The 19,407-nt window shown below is 41.2% G+C and overlaps 1 protein-coding gene across 1 annotated transcript; it reads right to left on the reverse strand.

Moving 5' to 3' along the window:
* Positions 1-3,506: 3,506 nt before the first annotated feature.
* On the reverse strand, positions 3,507-15,503 carry LOC143283348 (uncharacterized). Its single transcript, XM_076589555.1, has 2 exons — positions 14,490-15,503; positions 3,507-7,024 (listed from the first exon to the last, which is right to left on the reverse strand). The coding sequence occupies exons 1-2, from the start codon at positions 14,943-14,945 to the stop codon at positions 5,465-5,467; spliced, it is 2,016 nt and encodes a 671-aa protein (XP_076445670.1). The 5' UTR covers positions 14,946-15,503; the 3' UTR covers positions 3,507-5,464.
* Positions 15,504-19,407: the final 3,904 nt, after the last annotated feature.

Below are 19,407 nucleotides of genomic sequence, written 5' to 3' on the forward strand. Positions count from 1 at the left end.
CAGAGGTGAAAGGGGAGAGGAAGAAAAGACAATAAGAAAAGATACCGCAATTTCACCACTTCAAATGACGTGTACAATTATAATGAAAATGTAATAAAACTATCAAATTCAAACTTCCACACATCAAAGAACATTAGTTTCTTTAATCTATCATGTATTAAAAAAAAAAAAGAAGCAACAACCACCCCAAAAAAGGCAAATCAAACAGCAAACATTTAAGGCTACCCCCCCCCCCCCCCACCCCACCCTTCCATTTTTTTTTCTTCCTACTATCCTGTTTGGTTTTTAACTTTATAAAAAAATCTGTATCATATCATAGCTATAAAAATCACAAAATCATGTACTATTAAAGTCTGAAATCCCCTTTCAGTTCTGCATAACATGTGAAAGCCAGTCCAATCCTGTGAACAGTTTGCATTCATTCACTTTTTTCTTCTTTTGCCTTTGTGGGTTGCAACTCCCACATTTACATGTATGACAATTTTTACCCTGCCATGTAGACGACCATGCAATGTTTTTTTTGGGGGTGTATGCAGGGTATGTTCACAGTTCTATAACCTACCAGATGCAGACAGGAGTTACAACTACAAGATAACATTCATATTTGATCTCCTACATGCATTCACACATGAAAAGGAATCAGGCATTAGCTGGTTTACTCATCTGTTGCCCTACTTGGGAGAAAAAAAATCTCCACCAGGTGCTCTGACTGGGATTCAAAACCAGTATCTGAAAGACTGAAGACTGAAAGTCCAAAGTTTTTCAAACCACTTAGCTGTAGCACCTGTCTTTAGAACCATGCTATGTAAGCCACTACCATCAGCCAGAGTTTCCATGAGGCAGCTCTCATCGGCAGAGATGAAGCTGACTTTCTAAAAATGTGCAGAGACCTTGGATTCTTAACCTTGTTTTCCTCCAGGCCTCCTCCATCCATGTCTAATCTTATTAATACCCATGCTTGCAAACAGTTCTTTCAAGCATAAATCCAATCAACTGTAGATGATGCCTCAACAGTATGGGATTCAGCTGGTGCAAAAACATTCTAAAACCTTTAAACATATTGTATAAATGTGCTCTTACACTAGTTTTTTTTTAAAATCCAGCTCCTCAACAACTGATGATTATAAATCACTGAACATTCTTCCACTGTATAGACTAGAATACAACAAGGCTCTGTTGATGCAAAACGTAGTTACTGGAGCAGCTCCTCCTGGTGTTGTAGACTGCTTTCCAATAAACAGCAATAGACACTTTCATAAACTTGTAATACCTCTTCCAAGACTTGATTATTCTATTTTATTTATTATCATCATTATCATTATATTATTTTTTGTTTTGTTTTGCTTGCTAATTTCTTTGCTCTGAGGGCTGGATGAAAAAAAAAGCATGTCCTTGCTTATTCCACTTCCCTCAACAAATAAAATTCATTCATTCATTCATCCCACTACTTCAAGTTTGTCTTGTGACAAACTTGGTAAAGAAGAACTAGTCAGTTTTGCATCCATGGATTCTCTGACACAATGGCTGAAACAGTGCGAGAACTTTACCTTTTATACTGTCTGAGTATTTTGTCTAAGAACTCTTTTCCGCCTTAGGCCCATTCTTTCTCTTGTCTCAAGAAAAATAACTGTAAAGCTGATGACCAGTATGCATATCAAAAAAAAAAAATCAAACAAAAAAATCAACATCTATCCTTTTAACTTACAGAAGCACAATTACTATAAATCATTATATATAACCTTGTAATCAGGTAGTTTAAATAGCACTGACTGAGTAATTCACTTCACTGTTTCACAATTTTTGTTCCTAAAATAATAAGTACACATTACACAATACAGCTCTACACTGTGGATGATGAAAATTTTCTATTTAAAAAAAAACCCCAAAAAACCCCCACACCTGGCAAACAAAACCAGACATCAGGACATAGCACCTTCTTGTGGAGGTAAATATATTTGTGCCTGACAGGTGATACCTGTGTAGAAACATAATGTTCTTCCTTTCAGAAATGACATTAGCTGAAACTACATGGACATTTATGTACTGTGCAACCAATTACCATCATATTCATAGTACCATTCTGCAATATCCAGAACAGTATATAGTCTTCAGTTAAACCAAAGGGCTACGCACAGATCTACATCATCATTTCTCTCCAAATGGTAAAATACAAGAGAGAGAGAGAGAGAGAGAGAGAGAAACAAACAAACAAAAAAACCAACCTTTCTTGCTAACATGGTACAATGATGCTGATACCGCACTCACTGTGTAAGTGCAAAGTACAGTCTTTGCTAAAAAGAAAAGAAAAAAAAGAAGAAGAAAGAATCAACCACCATTCTGGTTGTCCAAATGTACACACACACACAAGTTAAACACACACACACACATACAGAGCTGGCCTCAGTCCCTTTACGAATATAACAAAGTTTAGAAAAAAGAAAAAAAAAGAAAAAAAAAGAGAGAGAGAGAGAAAGAAAATGAAACAGGTGAAATAAAAAAGTTGGGGACGGGAAGAGGTTTAGGGATGGGGCGAGCAGGTGATGGAGGGATCCAAGGGCTTGATGGCAAAAAACAGATTAACAGAACCGTTCAGTTCATTATGATAATAATAATTTTTTTTTTTTTTAAACCAACAACAAAATTATCACTTGTTATCACGCATGGTTTTTAACTTTAGGAAAACAGGACAGGAGTCAAATCACAAGCCCCCTCTAGTCCCCTCCCCCTTCTCCCCCACCGACCCACACCCCACACCCCTTTCTGTTGCAGAAGTCAACAACTGCCATGTGCTATCAACAACATAATAGGACACACCGTGTTTCATAACAAACTCACCGAGATTAAGTCTGAAAGCAGTCTATGCTGTTTTGTAAATGTAAGTGATGCATAATGATCATCAGAACACATTCCACACAATTCTCAATGAAGCATTTCAAACTGCAATGTCACAACTGAGTGCATGCTGCTCCAAGTCACATAATCTTCCAATCGGGAGAGTTTTATTGCTCTGTTAACAACATATTTCATAACAGGTTTATGTAATAGTCATCGCATACTCGACAGATTCAACTCGACACCACTACTTCTACAGAAAAATATACACAAAGAAAAATGTAAGAATATTTTAGTTAGTTACTTAGTAGAATTAAAAAACAACAACACAACAACACAATCATGGCGATTGAACCAAAGATCCAAATCAACTGACAAACTATAAGAAAACAAACAAAAAAACATACAAACAAAACAACCCAGTGTACACTGAAATATTTTCTGAAGTTGTCTTCCTACAGCCACCAGAATACTTGGGGGGCAAGGCGGAAAGGGGGGGGGGGGATGAAAAAAAAAAAAAAAAAAAAATTCACCGACAAATTTCACTGTGAGATGGAAGAGTGAGGAATCGGTTTGGTATGAAGAGATTTTTTACAAGGTCACAAATTGTAACTGCTGACAGAGTTAGATTTATACCAAAGCTAGTCTTTTTCTTTCCTGACTGCAGTCACATTTACACCAAACTTTTTTTTTCTTTCCTTTCTGTTTTTTTTTTTTTTTAAACAGAATTTGTTCTGTAAGGTTTCATAAGCCAAGGCAATTAAATGCATTAATCTGACCACCCTATCAATATCACAGTATTAATCTAATAATACCAAAGATCTATCTCAGAACACACCCAAATCCATGTGACATGTCTGATGGTGAAATTGAGTAGTTTTTCAGCAGTCAGTGAGTGAAAACACTCGAGTTCAATATGGATCTGCTAACATATGCTATTGTCAGGGTGTGTGACAGGGAGGAAGAGAGAGAGAGAAAGATATACAGTGCAGTTGCCATTATAAAGTTTCATGCATAAATTCATTTATTCAATAATTCTAGATTTTATACTAATTCACTGAAAAAGGTGTAGACTTTCCTGTTGGGTAAAAATTGTCAAACTACACAAACTGATGGAAGGAAACCAGTTTGTGAAGAGGCTTGAAATATGTTCACTATGTCTCCCTTTAATCTGCTTTCTTTACTGTCACTCTTGATGATAAATCTGCTCCATGTGGCCATAAACATACCAGATGACCGACTGAACATTTTCATGCACAGTCCAGAATAGTGAAAGACAGAGACTTTGAAATGCACTCTAAGAGGAAAGGAACCTTAATTTTAGCTGGATTATAAAAATCCCACACAGCTGATCTCATTTTGTCACATACATGACCCCCTTCTGTCTCTAGATATACTGCTTATTACTATTACCGTATTAGTGACTGGAGCTACAGAAAGATGGCAGTCAGGCAGACAGTCAAGACATGATCAGTAACCTATTTCAATTTTTTCCCAAGGCAATTAAATCATATACAATAAATGTCTAATCAAATATAACTTTAAAATAAAATAAAATAACTTAAGAAGAAAAATCATGTTTAAACTTTTTAAAGAGAAACTCACAAAAACAGTTCCATTAACCTACAGTGTTGGTTTGTATCAATAATCAGATATGAAAACTAGCCAGAAGATAAACCTGAAAGAACAACAGATATGCTTGTGAAAACCTTCATTTTGTGGGTTGTTATGTGATATTATTTGGGTCCATAACTGACTTTGAGATACATCTTTCTAACCAAAGGAGAAGAATATGAAAAACAGTCTCATATGCACACGCAAGATCCACTCTACCACATGAGTAATGAATGTATATGTATGCATATTTTTACAGTAAGTAAAATTTTACACAAAATCACATCAAAATGTCATTGCCCTATTAAGAAGAGGTTGAAGGTCACCACCCACTAGCTGTCACTGCGACTTATTATAGTATTCTAGAACACAATCCGGAAATCAAAATCAAACAGTGACTGAGTGAGGTACAAACACTAAGTTTTAGCACACTGGTCTTTCCTTGAGCTTAAAAAAGAACAACAAAAACCAATCAGTATAAATCTAAAACTATTAACAAAAAAACACCACACCAAATGTTTACAGAATTTCTCCCTATCACATAAAAATTTACATTTTTATCTGGGACTTTTTTTTGTTGTTGTTGCTATTGTTAATACTCTATTTAATTTCTAAAAATAATAAATCTATATCTGAATCAAAATGTTAACTGAAAGAGCATTTTTGCTTGCATAATTTCAACTTTTAACAATTTCATTTGATATCAAAACAAAATATTTTGAAAATCATATTGGCTAACAAAAGCAAACCCACTGATAATTTTACAAGAACAGCGAACTGCAACTGTAAAGTGGATGACCATCAAAATACAGAGAAACATGATATATTGAAAAAAACAACAACAAAAGACAAAGAAAAAAAAACAACTATTCAGGATCAAAACTGGAAAAGAAAAAGTCAAAGGCTTCACTGCACTGCTTGTCTTCATCAAGCTGCAACAATCTAAGAACTTCACTACTGACAGTATTGTGGATAATACCTTCTACCTATACTTCCTGATGTGTTGTCAACACTCTCTTTATAAAGCTAAAGGCGGGATGTTGTCAAAGTTGGCGTCCATTCCGTCCCGAATGAGTTCCTCCTTCATCAGATCGATTTCACTGGCGGGTATGGATAAAAAGGATTCTGCCATGTCTATGTCTATGGGCACATTGTTGTTGGGGTTGCCCTGGTTGTTGGCGTTGTTGCCCTGCTGCGTGTTGACAACGTTCACCACAGGCTCCATGCTCGGGTCGTTGAGCTGCGAGAGGAAACTGGTGGTGTTTGAAGACAGCTGCAGCTGCTGTGGCAGTTGTTGTGGTTGCTGCTGTTGCTGTAGTTGCTGAGGGGAGAGACCCTGGTTGGCCACCAGGTTAGTGTTGAGGTTGGTGGAGTTGTTGGCAGTGTTGTGGGCAGACGGATTCAAACCCAGAATGAACTGGGTGGTGGAGGAGGTGGTGGAGGAGGAAGAGGAGGAAGAGGAGGGGGGCTGGTTGAAAATGGGCGACCCATGGGTCAAGGCTGAACGCAGGATGGACTTGTTCCGCTGCTGCTGTTGCTGCAGCTTGGCAGAAAGATTAGCCTGCCGGTCAGGGGAAGTCAGCAGAGCCCGCTGCAACTGTGGGGACAACTGACGGCTCAGAGGACTCCGCTCCTCTTGAGGACTTGATTGCCCCATGGTGGGGCTCAAGTGGGAGGCCAGGGACTGGGGGCTGGGGCTGTTCTGCTGAGATCCCTCCCGTGTGTTGACCATTTGAGGCTGGGTGTTCACAGAAAGCTGACTCTGGTTGTTCAAGCGCTTCAGGACTCTGAGTGCCTCTAAGTTCACATTCCCTTTGGAAAAGCCATCCATCAAAAGGTTGGACAGTTCCGTGCCGGTAATAATGGGCTGTGGTTCCTGGGTGATCATCGGGGTGGACTGTGGAGTGGTCTGTTGTGCAGGGGAGGTGCATTCTGGGTAAGGAGGGGGTGCTGGTAGGTGGGAAAACTGACTCGGCTCATTCAGTCTATCACTGAGGCTGCTGTTAAAGTTTTGGGGAGATTTGCTGAACTCCTGCTTCACTGTAACACTGCTGGAAAGGTAGGGGTCCGAGTTTAGGCTGCTGCTCATGTCCATGCCATCCTGACTTGATAGGTTCATGGAATCCGCCAGAGAATTCACTAGGCCTGGGAAAGGCTCTACATTCTGGAATGTTCCAGCAGACACGTCCACTTCCCCATCCCACGGGATGGGTGACATGGGAGGTACTTGGTTGTCATGAAGATCGGGTGGTATTGGTGACAAACGGCTGCAGCTGCTGGCATTTGAGCTCGCGCGGCTTCTAAAATCGCCCATGTTCAACGTGTCCAGAAAGTCAGTGCTACCGTTAAGAGGGCTGCCACGGTTTTCAAGAGCGGCTCTGATGGCCTCCCGTTTTTTCTTGTTCATGCGACCACGCTTTTTCTCACCGCTGTGAGTGTCCATGCTGCCAGCTCTGCGGCGAGGGGGCTTGCCAGGCTTGGCGTCTGGGTTAATGACCCACCAGGAGCTCTTTCCTGTGCCCTCATTCTGGATGCGCATGAAGCGGCTGTGAAGTGACAGGTTGTGGCGGATGGAGTTCTGCACAACACAGAAAGAATGTCATTTGCTGAAGTATATAAATAATAATCATGACAAGCAAACACATTATGTACCACTTTTAATACCTATCAGTGTAACTAAACATTTGTTGAAGTATTTGACCAACTGAACAAAAACATTATACTCCATTTTTAATGCCTGTCAGTGTAACTAACAATTGTTAAGTATGTGACCAACACGATATGCCATTTTAAATACGTAACCGTAATATAGTATAACTTATAAGTTATAACTTATAAGCTGTCACACTGTGCCTTTCTGCTAAAAAGAAAGCAGCAAGACCATAACAACATGATACATACTAAATGTTTTAAAAATCAAATACTAATAGTAATACAGTGCAACTAACGAACTGTCACATTCTGCATAAGCTGTAAAGAAAGTACAATGACCATTTAGAACTATCAATGAATCATATTTTAAAAAACTTGACAAAGAAATCCAGACTTTGACACGCAAACAACAGGCCTAGAAGAATCTGGTGAACAGTTTTTCTGTGCAATGTCCCTACGACTCTTGGGAGCAGGAGCAGGAGGAGGGGGAGGGGAGGAGGGTGTGTGTGTGGGTGTGGGTGGGGGGGGGGGGGGGGAAGAAGAACTTCAAGAAGAAGAAGAAGAAGTTGTTTACAGAACTGATAAGCAGCATGACTGCTCATCATAAACTGATCAGTGTGGCACTGGTCTCAAATCTCTGCTTTCAGATGTTACACACCAACTAATTACAAATTTCAATGCTGACCTACTGGACGCAGAAACTATGAATATGAGCATCACAACATCTGATATCAATATTTTCCCTCCTAGCCAGACCACCCCACCTTGTGTTTAAAACCATCTCCCCTGCTGACTATAGAACTCGATGAACAGCTTGGCCGGTCTTTGCCAAATTCTTACGTATCTAGACATCTCTGAACCACACATCAATACACTGACCTGATCTGCAGTTTGTTCATTTATAATTCTTTATCTATCTCTTGTAGTTCTTTCTTTCTTTCTTTTTTATTTAGTTCTTTTTTTCTTTAATTTTTTTTAATTTTTATTTTATATTATTATTATTATTCTTATTATTTTTTTTATATACTGTTTTCAATATAGGCTGTTTTGATCACTCCTGTATCTTAACGGCATCCTAAGTTACTGAAGTTACAAAATCTTCATGTAATATGAAAACAGATATAAAGTTTTCTAGATGGCACGAAATATAACACACCAAAAATTAATGTTTCTTTTGTTGCTGCAAATTTTTGTCAAGCGGGCGGAGCAAACCCGACAGGCCTGGTTTACATCAGTTTAATGTGGTACAGTATATAACACCTATTGTTGTAACATATAACACCAAAATTTGTTTCTTCTATAAGAAAAAAAAGAAGATTTTTTCTTTTATAGACATAATATATATATATATATATATATATATATGCTATTTTAGTAAATCATTTTTCTCTCTGAGCTCAGTATGAAAACATGATGATGCCAGGCACTAAAGCAATTAATACCTTTTTCATACATGGAAAAAAAGAAAGTTGTGTTACTAAAGCTACAGAAAGTGATATTTAAGAAATGGCAGAAACAGCAAAAGCAGCGGTGTGAAAATCCATTATATGAATGAAAAACTAGAACTTTGATGCTAATATTTGAGTGCTGCTTGGGCCCTCTCAATGTCACTTTTGCATGATCTGAATGCATAATTTGTGAGTGAAATTTCCATCAAGTGTGTTATTCTGGAACCCTGACATCACAGATCTATGTTTTAAATTCAAAAGCCCATTCATGTGTCAAATTTGCAAGCTTTTAAGTTTTTCAGCAAAGAATCATACTAAAAGACCATGATTAATAATATGGCCATGAATAATCATTTGGCTCAAGTCTGGAAAAAATGCCTTTAATTCTGAACTATATTTCTCCTGAAATAATATACTTCTCTATTTTGCAGAAATGATATTACACATGTGCATAAAACATTAACAAAGATGAAATAAAATTATCACTCAACCAGTGAACAGAAGAATGGTCAATGTTTTACAATCAATGGAAACTGATTCATGAAATTTATGAAAATCTGAGCTATCTTATTTTCAGAGTACAGCCAAAAACAATATGTAACTTTACACTATATAGATATAGATATATATATCCCAATTCTAGCTAACATCACAATGGACAACTTAATTTTTACTGGATGCTGGAGACCAAATACTGCCAATCACTCAATGACAGTGTTAATGCACAAAGGTCCAGCAGAAAAAAAAAAATTGTACTCTAATATTAATTTGTTTTGTTTAATCGCTAATCATTTCCTGACATGAAAATAGATGCTAATTCTGGTGTGTGTGTGTGTGCGTGTGTGTGAGGTAGTGCTCAGTGTTCGGGGTGTGTGAGTGCACACATGCAAAACATATATATATATATATATATATATATATATATATATATATATATATATAAAGAGTCTACATTAATTTTCATCTAATTTTTAAATCTATGCACTTATGTAGAACACACTCTCACACACACTGACTCTAGCTCATGACACTGGCTGAAGGCCAAAGGATTACAGTATGACCCCATGGGACCAGCTGGCATGAGGCCCAGTGTTATCTGGTCCATGGTTAAGGTCCCCCACTGTAGCATGATGACCACATCAACACTTAAAACAGCTGGTCCCAAAGTTATCTAGTCCATGGTAAAGGTCACACTGCATGCTGACTACACCATAATTTACAACCTGAAAGCACCTTATATAGGGAATGTTACATAAAATATACCATGTTATTGTAGATTAAAATCTATACATGGTTTTGTATTATGTGAGTGAGTGTGAGTGCATAAATGTGTGTGTGTGTGTGTGTGTGTGTGTGAGCATGTGCGTGTGTGTGTTGGTTTAGGTGCATATGCATGCATGCACACACAAGCAATTGTTCTGGCTTGATTGCATCCCACTCATCCACTTTAAATGAAAATAATTTTTTTAACAATTCTTAAGTCTTTTGCCATGTCATTTTTAAATTGTTGAAAGAGTGGTATATCTATAGATATGCATTTGTTTTCTCCCTCAATTTTTTTGTTCAATACCCATGTATACATACTATGTGTGTGTGTGTGCGTGTGTGCATGCTCACACAAATGAAACATTAACAGTTTTCTACACAAACAACTTTCTTTTTTTTCTCAACACCAAATTATTGACAAAATTAGAAGAAAACAAAGTCACAGACAAGCCACCAATTGCATAATCAATTTGAGAACTTCATCAAGCTGTGGTTATTTGTTTTCAGTAATGCAATTATTTGTATTTGTATTTGTTTTTATCACAACAGATTTCTCTGTGAAATTCTGGAGAGCGCAGCACCACCCTTTTTTTCTTGTATTTTATTTCCTGCGTGCAGTTTTATTTGTTTTTCCTGTCGAAGTGGATTTTTTCTACAGAATCTTGCCAAGAACAACCCTTTTGGTGCCGTGGGCTTTTTTACGTGGGACCTCGGTTTATTGTCTCATGCGAATGACTAGCGTCCAGACCCCCACTCAAGGTCTTGTGGAGGGGGAGAAAATATCGGTGGCTGAGCCGTAATTCCAACCAGCGCGCTCAGATTCTCTCACTTCCTAGGCAGACGCGTTACCTCTAGGCCATCACTCCACTTAGCTGCTATGTGCGCAGGATAAGTGACATTTTCCAAGTGAGCGCAAGGGATGAGACACTTTTTCCTCTGAATGCACATGGTGATACATTTCTTCCCATGAGGGCATGCAATAAGGAGGCATTTTCCCATTTCGGAAAAAGAAAAGATTGGGAAAAAATTCGAAAGCATTAAAGCCATGACAAACAGCTACCATTTTGGCCAACTTCACACACTATCTGTGCTGAAGCAGCCTTTTGCACACACACACACACACAATCTGTGCTGAAACAGCCTTTAGCATCTCACACACACACATACCAACAAACACACACACACCAACACACACAATCCCTGCTGAAACAGCCTTTTGCACACACACACAAACAGTGCTGAAACAGCCTTTTGGCGTTTTGCACACACACACACAATCCGTGCTGAAACAACCTTTTGCACACACACACACACAACCAACACACACAATCCATGCTGAAAAAGCCTTTTGCACACACACACACACGATCTGTGCTTTTGTTCGTTTATTTATTTATTGTCTATTCATCTAAGATGATGATATTAGATTGAACAATCCATGCTGAAACAACCTTTTGCACACACACACATACACACCAACACACACAATCCGTGCTGAAACAGCCTTTTGCACACACACACACACACACAAAGCACACACCAACACTCAATCCGTGCTGAAACAACCTTTTGCACACACACACACCAACACACACAATCCATGCTGAAACAACCTTTTGCATACACACACACACACACCAACACACACAATCCATGCTGAAACAACCTTCTGCATACACACACACATACACACCAATACACACAATCCGTGCTGAAACTGACTTTTGCTCACACACACACCAACACACACAATCTGTGCTGAAACAGCCTTTTGAACACACACACACACTAACACACAATCTGTGCTGAAACAGCCTTTTGCACACACACACACACACACCAACACACACAATCCATGCTGAAACAGCCTTTTGCACACACACACACAATCCATGCTGAAACAACCTTTTGCACACACGCACATACATACACACCAACACACACAATCTGTACTGAAACAGCCTTTTGCACACACACACACACATACACACCAACACACACAATCCGTGCTGAAACAGCCTTTTGCACACACGCACACACACAATATGTGCTGAAACATCCTTTTGCACACACACACACCAACACACACAATCTGTGTTGAAACAGCCTTTTGCAAACACACACACCAACACACAAAATCCATGCTGAAACAGCCTTTTGCATACACACACAATCTGTGCTGAAACAGCCTTTTGCACACACACACCAAGACACACAATCCTTGCTGAAATAGCCTTTTGTATGCATGCACACACACACACCACCAACACACACACACACCAACACACACAATCCGTGCTGAAACAACCTTTTGCACACACACACCATCTATGCTGAAACAGCCTTTTGCACACACACACACAATCCGTGCTAGAACAGCCTTTTGCACACACACACATCAACACACATAATCCATGCTGAAACAACCTTTTGCACACACACAATCCGTGCTGAAACAGCCTTTTGCACGCACACACACATACTAACAGTAACACACACACAATCTGTGGTGAAACAGCCTTTTGCACACACACACACACACACCAACACACACAATCTGTGCTGAAATAGCCTTTTGCACACACACACACCAACACACACAATCCGTGCTGAAACAGCCTTTTGCACACACACACCAACACACAAAATCTGTGCTGAAACAGCCTTTTGCATGCACACACACACACACAGTCCGTGCTGAAACACTTTTGCACACACACACACACACACACAAACCAACACACACAATCTGTGCTGAAACAGCCTTTTGCACACACACACACAAACAATCCATGCTGAAACAGCCTTTTGCACACACACACACAATCCATGCTGAAACAGACTTTTGCACACACACATTACATGTTGAAACAGACTTTTGCACACGCACGCACACACACACTGAGTCCATGCTGAAACAGCCTACTGCACACACACACACACAGTAGCCCAGCGGAGCGGAGGGCGAATGGAAGCCAAAGGGCAGAGCGACGACGACGGTACGTCGATAGACATGACCTTGTGCTATTTTTAGCGGTGGAGTGGTTGCAAAGGCAGGTAGGTCATGGGCTGTGCTAGCGAGGCTGTTTCACTCAATTCAGGACAGGCGGTAGAGAACTCGTGCCCTACACACCCGACCAGCCTTTTTAAGTTGAATACATTTATAACATACTGTAATATATATATATATATATATATATATATATATATATATATATATATATTTACTTTGACGATCAGAATGCCTACAATGCAATGTGCTCGTGCAAGTGTGCTGTGGTTTTAAAGCAGGTAGAAGCCAAGACTATACACGAGCTTCTCGTCTCTTCAGAAGAAGACCATGGGTTGTGCACGATTCAGCGAGCCAGCAAGTTAACTTCACTGGATTTTGGACACGGCACACCAAAGAAAAGGAACTTCTTGTCGGACATTCCTGCTGCTTTCGGTTTTACATTCCATATTCCATACGAGCCGCAGTTAACCTATCATTAGTACCAAAGACCCTGTAAAAATATATAATCTCTGTTAACACCAGCGGTCTGATTTATGATGACCACGATGCACGCCGTTCGTGCCAGCGCCGAGAGGGAGGGGGTGGTGGCGGAGGGTGAGGGGGCGGCGGGGGGTTAGGGTGGAGGTGTAAGGGCTATTGAACGGGACGTTGTGTGCCAGAGCAGTGGCACTGAACGTTGGGCGTTTGCCTACTGTGGAGCCGCCGATGTTCACGGTTCCTTTGTTTCCGAACTTCGTAACGTTTGGCTTGTGTCCAGATCGACTGACCCGCAGCGCACACAATCTGAAGTGTTGATATACAGAGAGAGAGAGAGAGAGAGAGAGAGAGGGAGGATGGGTGGGGCGGAGGAACACATACAAATGTGTGTCTGTGTGTATAAATTGTGTGGGTGTGGGTCTGGCTGGCGAGTGCAGTTGTGTGCGTGTGGATGTGAGGGCACAAATGCACGTGTTCATGGATAGCATGCATGCAATATGCGTGTGTCCATTAAAAAAAAAAAGAAAAAAGAAAAAAAAAGTTCGTCAGTGTGTTACTGTAAAATGGCACTTAATAAGCCTACCAACCAAAAACAATACCACACCACGTAGTCTTTGTCCGTTGATACAACGGCAATCGAATAATGCTGGTATGGTCTTTCATTCTATCATTTGTAAAAAAAAGAAAAAAGAAAAAAAAAAGAATAGGTTGAATGAATAAGACCAAAAAGTATGGAAGACCATATAAATTTCTTGATAATAATAATAATAATTGGGAAATGTCCAACTTAAGCATCCTAAAGCTTAGGAATTTAGGACGCTAAAGTGGGACATGTTGAAAGAACCATAGGAGTACTGAAGTCTTACTGCTGCCATGGACGTTATATGTTGCTAACTTTCCACACTTTTTTTTGGTTGTTTTTTTGGTTGGGAGTGAAGGGGGCCATAGAAGGGGTAGCGGGAGGGGGAGGCTGTAGTACCCCCCCCCCCCCACCCCCTTCAACTATTTGAATGCAAATCTATACATAAAGTATACACGACACAATTACGTTAACCTTCATAGATAAGAAGTTACGGTAGTTACACATTTTCAGTTTCAGTTGTGTGTACAAACATGCGTATCCGGATAAGAGTGTGTGTGTGTAATGTACAGTTTAGAACTCCTCCCGCCCCGCCCCCTTCCCTGACCTTCCAGCCAGCAGAACTGGTGGAGTCGCCTTTGTCTTTGAAGTAGGGCACGTTCTGCACCATCCAATCGTAGATCTGCGACAGGGTCAGCCGCTTGTCGGGCGAACTCAGGATGGCCCTGGTGATGAGGTCCGCGTAGGACATGGGTCCCCAGGCGTTTCTCCTGGCGCCGCTCTTCTTCACGGGCCCCAGCAAGGGATCCGCCCCAGCCGCACCGCCGGTGAATAGGCTGGTGGTGATGGAGGTGCTGGAGGTGATGCTTCTCTCCTGCTTGACGACGACGGCTCCCACCCCCACACTCCCAACAACGGCCTCCTCCACGGAGGCTGGGCTCCCATCGCTGTTCTGGAGGTCATCCACGCGGTTGGGTCGCAGAGGCCAAGTGTTGGAGCGCTCCCGAAACTGTGGCTCCAGTTCCAGCTCCAGGCTGGGTTCTAACTCTTCCAGAATGTCCATGCTGTAGGAGGCGTGTACAGCAGCTGCTCAAGTGCTGCTGCTGCTGCCAAAAGAGAGCAGATGAAGAATCGTAGTATTGGCTGCGGCTGAATTAAACAGGGCACGAACGTTCGTACCCTTTCAGCTCTCTTTCACTTGCCTTTCTCCCCCCCCTACTGGTAAGAGAGGGTGGAGGGTAGTACGTGTAGGAGCGAGCGAGAGGGTAAAGGAGGTCACGGCCCACACGACCACTTCACTGACTCGACTGGCTGAACTGCAAACGGGCACACACACACACACACAGCGCGCACAAAAGGCAGGCAGCCAACTCTCCTCACAACCTTTTTTTCTTTCTTTTTTTTTTTTTTACAACCCGAAGACACGCAACTTCGGTAGTAAATGAGAAAGCAACAGGAACTGTATAAGCTCCAGCAACACAACACAGTTACTGAAGGATCACACAACTAACGCACACAACGGCCTTTGCCCGACCGATACACTGACTGACGATGCTGCGAACGCTGTCTCTTCTTGCTCTGTCGTTGTGGCAGCGTGTGTTAGTGGTCTGCTACCGAACCATACGGCCATGTTGCAAGAACTGACAGCTGAAGTTTGGGAGCCCGTACAGATGACGTAGTTGTTGTCACGGGTGATTTGCATACTGCTCACGTGTTCTGCGGCTCGCATCGCCAACCAAAACTTCCTCTCGCGTCGGCTGAGGCGCTGTCAGGGTGGCGAGTAGATTAATTGTGTTGAATGTCTCCGAACAGAGTTGGGTTTTTACAATGAAGTAATGGGCACATATAGTTTCAGTCAGTGCTTGTGTGTGTGTGTGTGTATGTGTGTTGTGTATGCGTGCATCAGTGTGTGTGTGTGTGTGTGTGTGTGTGTGTGTGTGTGTGTGTGTGTGTGTGTGTCTGAAATTCGGACTGCTGTCCCAAAGGAGAGCGTGTTGCAACAGTTGAGAACCGCAGCCACTGACCCATTCTATTTCTTTTACAACCGGCAGTTTTATTTGTTTTCCTCTCAAAGTGGAAATTTTCTACAGAATTTGTCATAGGGGACAACCCTTTTGTTGCCGTGGGTTCTTTTACGTGCGCGAGGTTCCTGTTGTACATGGGAACTCGGTCTGATCCGAATGAATAGCTTCCAGACCATCATGCACATCAAGGTCTTCTCCGCCCGGATAGGGGAGAAAAACTCAGTGGTGTGTGGCGAGTGTGTGTGTCAGTGTGTGTGTGTGTGTGTGTGTGTGCGCGCGCGCGTGTGTGCCAGTGTGTGTGTGTGTGTGTGTGTGTGAGAGAGAGAGAGAGAGAGAGAGAGAGAGAGAGAGAGAGAGTCAGAATCAATTTGATTAATGTCAATTAAACCTTAACAAGGTTCATAAGACACGCATGCAAAGTTACATGTACCACACACAATTAAAACAGTCAAACGCGCGCGCTCGTGTGCCGCCGGGTGTGTACGTGTGTGTGTGCGTGCGTGCGTGCGTTAGAGCGAGAGCGAGAGAGAGAGAGAGAGAGAGAGACATAAAATGTGTATCAAAGTGGGTAGACGCCTTGCTGACCAGGCCTTTGCCCTGGATCCTCGGTATCAATCACTACAGCGCAGACTGGACACAAGTAGACACTGATAATTTATCAGTATAATTTATGATATCAGCGCGTCACACGCGTCAATGGCCGCGGAATAAGTCACAGATACTTGTTCTGGCTCAGCACTGCTGACAGTTCACAGGACAGAGACATCAGTTCCAGAAGAATTTCGTTGGTTGCAGATCTCGTCCCGTACGTTTCCCTCTGCCCTGCCGCCGATGATTCGTCTTCCGCTGTCAGATTCGCAGGGTGCATCCTGAGAAAGAAGAGACAGGAGAATTTTTTCGGTGTTCATTCGCCGGTGTTATAAAGCCCTTCGGACAAGGAAACATGGGGATGAGAATTAAGAGAGAGAGAGAGAGAGAGAGAGAGAGAGAGAGAGAGAGAGAGAGAGAGGGGGGGGGGGGGGGGGGGGGGGGAAGGGGAGGGCAGGTGGTTAGGTGGTTAGGATGCATGGAAGGAGTGATTTGGCCAAACAAAAGGCGTGGCTTGAGAGGTGAAGTGATTTGTGAAATAATTATTATGAAAATGACTCACTTTTTCTGCACGTTTCACCAGCGCATATTCTTTCGCTTACTCTCTTGTATTTTGACACACCTCATAATTAATTTCCTCGATCAGATAACCCTTCATCTCTGACTCCTGATCAGATATAGATGCTTACCAAGATGGGGCGACGGAAGAATAAGGAAATGAAAATACCTATGGCATTCAATAATGCGCGCACACACACACACACAGTGAGATGAAGAAAACAGAGAGAGAGAGAGAGAGAGAGAGAGAGAGGCGTCGGTGTGTACATGGTTCGAATGTGTGTGGGTATGCCGTGCGTCCATGTGCGGTGGAGAGTCTTAAACGTATTCTTTTTGTAATACTGAATATACTGACTGTGTGTGTGTGTGTGTGTGTGTGTGTGTGTGTGTGTGTGTGTGTGTGTGTGTGTGCGTGTGTGTCCGAGTCATTGGGAATGCTCCTCGGAGACTGATCGATTGACTCACTGATGACTGATTTACACTGCAATGAATTATTGATTCACTGACTAAGCGCTGAACGAGGGATGATTGGATGGTCAACTGCATACCTCATTTTTCATAATTTACTGGCTGATTCACAATGTTTTGTTTATTGATCTTACTGATTTGTTAAACAGATTGATATTTGCGCAACATTCATCATCGATGTCTTTCTCAAGAACTAAAGGCATAAACAGTTATTCTAAAACAAATCTATCGATTTATGGGGCAGAGATATGGTTACCTTACCAAGTCAAACCGGATGATTCTTTCGATTTAGCACATCTTTTTGACGACTGCTTATCGAATAAGTTTCCACATGAAAAATTACACATTAAATTCTGTAAGCAAATACTTCGAGTACACAAAAAAGCTATTGTGCTTCCTGTGTTAGGTGAACTAGGAATATTCCCAATAATTTTAAAGATAATATGCCAAATTATTACATACTGGGTTCACATAATATTATTTCAATTACCAGAAACTTCCCTCATCAACAAAATATACAAGTCCATGTACCAACAAGAAAATACAACTTCCCCATGGTTGATATTTGTTTGAAAGATACTCGAAATTATAGGCCTTGATCACATTTGAAAAAAACAATTCACATTCAGCGCACATAGACTGAAATACGTCGTAAAAAAAAAAAGAAAAAAAAGAAGAAAAGAAAATGAATATATCAAATACTGGAAAGATAAACGAGAAAAAACATTAAAGCTAAAATTTTACAATACGATTGTAGCAGAGTACAAAACTGAAACCTATCTTTTAAAGATATCAGATACAAAACACAGACAAGCTTTAATGAAACTCAAGACTAAAGTGCGCATGACCTAAAGGTTGAGAAAGGTAGATATTTAAATATTCCACAAGAAGACAGATTGTGCAACAAGTGTAACATTCTGAAAGACGAAATCCATCTTCTTGATCATTGTATTAAAAACCTTAAGCAGCAATTTTAAAAAGATATTCAAAATTCGAATAACACAGGAAATATTCCTAATCAGGTGATGCTAACAGATTATGAATATACACAAACAAGATCAGGAAAATTTGTTTATGAATCAGTGCTGCTGCAATTTACTGCATTAACTGATTGATTCATTGTGTGTTTTTCATTCATTTATTCATTTACCATTGCACTTGTGTCTTATAAGGTTTCATGACAATAAAATCTATTCTATTCTATTCTTCACACACACGCGCGCCTCTTCAGTTTTCCACATCTGGGCCATCGTGTCAGTTATTTGGACAGTATGATCTGTCGGTTACTTCACACGAATCGGCAGAACTGTTGGAGCGTGATTAGTCTGTCCGACAAGCCAGAAGAGTGGGGCACATCCAGGCCCTTACACCTAGGTCACATGCCTTGGGAACGAGCAAAAGAGCTTTTGCTGACCTGGTACGGTGTGTATCTCTGTAAATTAATTTCAGTTTATCGACTTTGTTTATCTCATCCCGTCAACATGTCACACAAAATAGTCCCCACATTCGTGCATGCGCGCAGTGCGTGCACACACATAACTGCATGGAGCATATCTTAATTTTTCTCTCTTCTCAGTCCCTCCCACCTCCCTCTTATACAATGACGCACTCGCACGCGCACATACACACACATGCCCATTACAACGCAGATGTGTCAGTTCGCTCTCTTTTCACACACACACACACACATGCGCGCGCACACTAGCGGCTCACACTGTTACAGCTTCTGCCGTGACTGACAGCACGATAACATGAAAGTGAAATTGAAACCATTTGCATGAAAATGCAACAGCTGCATAGCTATTGTTAGGACGAGCTTGCAACCGGTGCCGTAATCAACAATGGAACGATCGGATGATAATAATGTAGACAGCTGATAGTCTGCGG

Source organism: Babylonia areolata, chromosome 6 (genome assembly GCF_041734735.1).
Source record: "Babylonia areolata isolate BAREFJ2019XMU chromosome 6, ASM4173473v1, whole genome shotgun sequence".
NCBI classification, from domain to species: Eukaryota; Metazoa; Mollusca; class Gastropoda; order Neogastropoda; family Buccinidae; genus Babylonia; species Babylonia areolata.

Excerpts from the sequence above, each read along its gene's own strand:
- LOC143283348 (XM_076589555.1), bottom strand. The coding sequence starts at position 14,945 with ATGGACATTCTGGAAGAGTTAGAACCCAGCCTGGAGCTGGAACTGGAG. Across the intron at positions 7,025-14,489 it reads CCAGTTCTGCTGGCTGGAAG|AACTCCATCCGCCACAACCT; the intron begins GTCAGGGAAGGG and ends TGTGTTGTGCAG.